The 6,528-nt window shown below is 34.3% G+C and overlaps 1 protein-coding gene across 1 annotated transcript in view; it reads left to right on the top strand.

Annotated features, from left to right (window-relative positions):
* The window catches only part of LMO4 (LIM domain only 4), a 16,079-nt gene extending 11,303 nt beyond the window's left edge, over window positions 1–4,776 (top strand). The window contains exon 5 of the mRNA XM_007068748.4: window positions 4,033–4,776. Coding sequence (XP_007068810.1) covers window positions 4,033–4,041 — 9 coding nt within the window. The 3' untranslated portion in view covers window positions 4,042–4,776. The remainder of the gene's footprint in view (window positions 1–4,032) is intronic.
* The last annotated feature ends 1,752 nt before the right edge of the window (window positions 4,777–6,528 follow it).

The following is a 6,528-nucleotide window of genomic DNA, read 5'->3' as shown; positions in this document are numbered from 1 at the left end:
AAATATAAACCCTTAAATATGAAAGTTGTATTAATTGAGTTCAGTTTATTCAGATTTGGGTATTTCTAGCTGTATAGCTATTGAGCTAGTAATGTATAATGGGCTGTGGGGAGCAAACCCTAATATAAACTCTCTTGAAGAGAAGCATTTCCTTTTAAAATGTTGAGATTAAGGATTGCAAGGGAGCAGGTTACAGTGGGAGGAAAATTTAGATCCTTTAATTATGGTAACAAATGTCTTTTGAAGAAAAGGTTCCTGAATTAATAGAAACTAGGGCACATACCGTTTCAGACTAACATATTACACTTAGTATGTTTCCTAAACTAATATTCAAAAACTGTGGTATCCTTAGAAAAGTAGTCTGAATGTTTTATATGTCATAAAATCAAAGTTTTATTCTCTCATCACTCCATAACACTAACATCTCCAGTAGAGATTGTGTATCCCTGTGCGTGACAGCTTTTGGTCCATAGTTGCAAGTAAATTATGAGTATACACATGTAGTAGCAGAGGGAAAAATTTGTATCAACAGTTGTCCTGTACCTCTAGAACTGGATAGTTTTAGATCTATTTTCATCTCCTTAATAAGTCCTATGGCTATGCAAGTGAGTGCATTTTGATACTGCTGTGCCTAATTTGTAACAATTACTGTCAACCTTCAGTTAAGAGACTGTTCATTCCACACTGGTCCAGAAAAGAGTGAATGTATGACTCTTGCACATAATTTTATTCACCTCATATTTCATACTGATTATGTATTGATGACATTGATTCATTTACTCTTTACAGCGCCACTTGCATGGATATTAAATCTTATTGACCACAGATGAATTTTAATTTCAGATTGGTGATAGATTTTTCCATCAGCTCTGATAGTATATTTGACTTTTTCATCATTAACCCAGGCAATCACACAGCACTGAGTTATTGCACTGAAACAAAAAGTGCACACTTCAGTTGGTAATTCTTTATAGATTTACAATAGGAACTTCATTAATGTCTGTAAGGATCACAAAAAATAACATTTATCTGCAAACAGGAATTCAGAAGATTAAAAAATAGCTAGGGAAAATGCTAGGCTTCTTATGTATTCTGTAACATACAAAAGAAGAACTTTAAATTACTTCTTTCGTTAGTGGGTTAATTTGTACAGGAAAACATGAACTGTTTCTAATTTTGACCAGTTTTGTGTTGCATCGCTACATTACTATAGACTTGTTTGTCTTTTACTCTGCACAAATGTACTGAATAATTTTAAGTATATTTCCAGTCTCTTAGAAAGTGAACTGTAATTACATCAAAATATGAACACTTATTTACTTAATTTGTCTATCAGAGTAACTGGATTGAATACCGAGTCTTAATTACTTGTTCTGCATAACTATTTAGGAGTGATGAAGAACATGAGGTCTGTTCAAGGAAGTACAAATGCATGTAAAGATTCATAGATCTATACTACTGTGTATTTTAATGAAACAAATCTGTAATACAGACTAGCTAGCAATGAATCTGTTAAATGAACAGTTGCAGAGAACCTATTTCAAAATATAGGTAAAACCATTCATCTTTATATATAGTAGTAAAAAGTTTGCCATTCTGAGAAAATAAGTGCTTTATTCACTTGCCTTGTGTGAATGTAAAGTTTATTAAAACTTCAGATGGGTGTCTAAATAGTCACTTAGTTTTATCAGTGTCTTGGTATGCTTTAATAAAACAAAAATGATTTAGTTACAAAAATACCAGTAGACACAGTGAGGAAAAGAGAAGTAAAACTGGCTTGTGTAGCTTGCAAAATTGCAGCTATCCTGCTAGGAGCTAAATGCAGAGGAAGCATTTAATAAGAACAGGGCCTCATTATCACTATCATTGGCTATTAACTACATTGCTACAGTATATGATGAGGCAGACAGAGGTGTTAAGGAGAAAATTGGAGAGAGAAATCTCACAATTAAGTGTGTCTTATGAATAATTTCTTCATACCCACTTTCACAGGGGGAATTGGGGAGTAATGTGAACTTCGAAAACTGAAATCTATGTGAGGAAATGAGCTGGAGTCTGTCTGACTTCTAGTCTTGGAAACTAAAGAGGAAGGTGCCAAAAAAGTAATGTTTCTTTAAAATGCATAAAACAATATAAGAATGTACATATTAGAAGTACTTTCCAGAGAGCTATGTTATGGGCTACTGAGTAAAAACATACTTCCAATTTGACAGCATTAGCTGAAATAGATACGATACCCAGTATTAAACGTTACAGACCAATCAATCTTCAGGTTTTTTGCTCTTTCCCTAAAGATTATGAGCAAAGTAGAATATAGCACAGCTATTCATAGCTAACTAGCTCTTAAGAGGCCAAGGAGAGTTTAATACAAGTATGCGGTTCTTGGTACTGTGACTTTTTTTTGTTTTGCACACGTATGAAGCCATATTTGACAACTATGGAGTCAACTTATTACAGTCTTAGTCAATATAGGTCCCAAATGGAAGCTAGAGTTTATACTAGTGATTGGCACAAGTCTGAGTTAAATAGCGCAATTCTACTTAAAAGGTTGCTTTTTTTACATAAAAATTACATGCAATGATATTGACTCTTCCTGCCTTTCACCTTCTTAAGCTATGTTCAAAGGCTTTTAGCTATAACTTTTCATTATTTGCTGTGTATTTTGAAAAAATAAATTCAAGTATTTAAACTGTGTGCTGTTTACAAGCACAATGCAAAGCCCTAGAGTGCCAGGACATAAGGTCCTGGGTGCCACATTATTTAAAGGAGGGGGTGCTGTCCACTGCACAGAACATAGTCTGCACCTAATTCACTATTTCTGGAAGTCATAGTGTTTTTTTACTAGTTCTTGTTTGTTACAGCATTTCCATTTTCCAAAAAGTGCTGTAAGTTTTCCACCCATGGGCAATGTTTGGCGTGTTCACTTATCTTCAGCTCCTAAACTTTTAAATGAAGTATGAGTTAGATTACGTCTTGCTATTCTATTTCTTGGAAAAGATCTTTTTTTAAAAAAGAATCTTCATTTACATATCACTCAACAATTCCCTTGTAGTTACATAATTGGTGTTGTCTGTGTCCATAGTAGAGGCTATTTGATGCTCATTTATTAAATATGCTTGCTGGCTGCTCTCTAATCTTTGTTCTGGACAGACAAATTACCTTTCTCACACTGAGCTTCAGCTCTCGGGAATTAAACCTCCAAGCCTCCTCCACTTTAATTAGCTTGAAAGTGGGGGGTTGCAGTTACTACTAGACCTCAGGCTTTTAGTAACTTAAAGGGTGAAAAGAACTTCCTGGGAAGCTTGAAATGTCATTTAAAAACCATAAAAATCTAATATATATTATTTCATTTTGGTAATTGCCAACAGATTGTATTTGAAGACTCTGGATGATCATTTGTACTTTATCTATGAAAGTTAGATTTCTCTGGAGCTAGGCACTTTTAATTATCACAATTCATTAACACATCAGTGTGGAAGACCGTTTGACTTCATATATTAAAATGTTTATGTAACATTAACTAACATCGCAGATGAGGAATTTTTAAAAGGAGGGGGGAAATCCACAAATATCTATATTTAGCTCTTGTGCTATGCAGCATATTAACCAAAGCTGCCTTGGGAGGATATTGGCTGTATTTCTTACTTTCTTCACACGGTATTTCTTCCAATTATAAGATCATATTACTAGCTTCTTCAAAGGCCAGGCATACCATTTCATTTCTTTCAATAGGGGCCCAGAAAAACACCTTTTTTCACTGTACGATTTCCAACCTGAAACTTTCTGAAAGTACGCTTATTGTTACTGTCTCTTCGAGTTTAAAAACTGCAGGAAATGTTTGTTTTAGTTCTTCAGCATTTGAACATTAGTGGCATGAATGACTAGTGTAGAAAGCCTTAATCAAGTCACAGTTGGAAAGTGATCTGATAAAAGAGATTCATGAATAAAAGAGAAGACACAAGCAGTTACGTTAGTTTCATATCTCAAATTTAGCTTATTAGCTAAGATGCCCATTTTTTTTATTTCTTACAGGTCTGCTAAAAGGTCAGAGTAATGCAGAATGCGTGCCTTCATCTCAAATTTTGTTCATCACAGATGGATCCCATGTCTCCAGTAGACACGTCACCTTTGTAGCTAGCATCAATGCCAGCTCCATGCCATTGCACCTTCTTTATTCTTGATTGCCCTTCCTACATTTATTGGTGTATTAAAATGACTGAATATGAACATTAAGGACTCCATGAACCTGGGCTAATGGGAGACTGTAGAGAAAATGAAAAAAGATCCACCGGAGGACATCTTTGGGGGCGGGGGTGGGGAAAATGTCTAAGGAAGCTGATTAAAAGCAGCATTTGAATCTGCTTTCTACACTCGTTAACAATTAGCAGGGCACTGGCCAGAGTTTGTACCCAGTGTTTTACCTTAACAACATTCTATTTGCTCTTTGTATATTTAAGTGTTGTAAGGAAATGTGTTTCAATCAAACTGAACATGAGATAAAGGAAAGATGTGGCTTTTGTGATAGAATATCACAAACACTTTTATTGTCTCTCTCTGTAAAATACAATGTATGTATGCATGTAAGTGTTTTTGTCCCCTACTGTTGCTACTTCCCATGGCGCCAAAAAAAAAAAAGGCAGGCTCATAGCAGCTACTGTGTAGAAATTTTCACCTACTTCTAATTTGCTGAATGAAGAAAAATCTTTTATTTGTGATATTTTCAGAGACATTTGCTCTAGTACGGTGTATTTAAATAATAAAAACTTAAAACAAAAACACTTTATTGACTTTGGGTTTTAAAAGCTTTGCTTTGTTATACCACATTCTAAACTTTATGTAGCAGTTGCTTTAATTGTAAATAACTTTAAATCTAGTTTTCTTCTTACAGTTTAATGCCAATAAGGCATTTTGTCAAACTACTTAACCCTGTCACTTTTGGCAGAGGTGCAGAGCAATGCTCCAAAACTTTTTTGTTCAGAATATTAATTCTGATAACAGCAAGCATATCCTTACAGTTCAGCCATGTTGCAATGAATCTTGGTATGTACAAAAGTAACCACGGTCTTCCTTCATCCAGTCCTCCTTCAGAAGGGAACACATATACATATATATAAAAATGTTATAGGAAAAACTCACAACAAAGGGGTATGTGTTCTCTGACCCAGTTCTTGAATTGGGTATTCCTATAAGGAGGTTTAGTAGTACCTCTGAATCTTGGCTATAGGAGAATAAATCACACTGAACAGTGGTGGTCTTGAGGGAAGAAAATGCCCTTTCCTGGCCTTTTTGGTACTAACATGATCTTAAATGTGATCTGTTCTTGATGATTTATTATTATTTATTATTTATTTTTTTTTATTTTTTTTTAGTTTGAAAGAGAAGTAGGATTTCACCTAGTTTTTCCTTGAAATGCTAATTGGCTCACTATAGGGCATTCAGAAAAAACATTCCATGTTCTTGCTAGATGTGGGAAAAAATTATATTATGAACCTATGGACATACGCTGTATGCCTTATACCGGGGAACAATGTTAAGTAGGCCTGGGAGATGCCTCTACTGCATTGCAACATTGTTAAACATTAGCAAAAGTCACTACTTTTTTCATAGGCTAACAAGCTTGAAGTATATAATATTTTCTATTCACATTTTTAATTGTGCTTTTAAAAAGGTATTTATTCATTCATCTTGCCTAGTTACAGAGCAGCCATGACACATTAAGTGTTTCTGGTCATGCTGATGGGAGACTTAATCTTAAATCCAGCTTTTTGTGCGTCTAAACAACCAACAGCAAGCTTCTCTTTGCATCCTACTTCTTGGAACTTCTTTATATACAAAGTCTGCTAAATATCTGCTTTTAACACTTCAATGCTTGGAAAAATAAGACATTTCTTTGGGGGAGGAGAGACTGGTTTACTATATACTGTCAGGCACAAAAAACAAATGCGTGAGTGCATGAAGTGTGTGGTATTAAAAATTCTCTTATGGATAGTTTTCATGGCTTTGTTTTTAAAACATAATTACAGATTTTTAAAATGCTTCTCAGCTTTTTTTGATCCAGCATTAAATCTTTAGGTAGAATCCTGCAAATTGTGCTGCTTTAATTTTTTTGCAAAGATGCTTTGAGACATACGAATATAGAATTCAAGTATTAGTGAGACTGTAGACATCTTTTATATTCTATCATTATAAGCACTCATGGTAGAGTGTTTAAATTGAACATGTACAGCTTTTTAGTTGTCCAATAACCTAGAAATGCTAAGAAGATGGTTAATAACTTAGTATGGCATTTAGTGATGTAGAGGTTGAAGTTCATTAAAGGCTTTAAATAAACTATTATATGACTGGTTTGTAAAGCACAGCTACCTATTTAATAGCAAGCTTTAAAAGCATTTCGTAAGTTGCAGACCTATAAGATTACAAATGTCACTCATGTTAGCATAATCCACATGCAAGTGGTGAAGCCTTTGCTTTGATGTGCTAAATTGGAGGAGGACTAATGGAGCTATGAATATACAATGGAACATATTT

The sequence above is a fragment of the Chelonia mydas genome, chromosome 8 (assembly GCF_015237465.2).
Source record: "Chelonia mydas isolate rCheMyd1 chromosome 8, rCheMyd1.pri.v2, whole genome shotgun sequence".
Lineage (NCBI taxonomy): Eukaryota > Metazoa > Chordata > Testudines > Cheloniidae > Chelonia > Chelonia mydas.
This window is presented reverse-complemented; position numbering and strand designations above follow the sequence as displayed.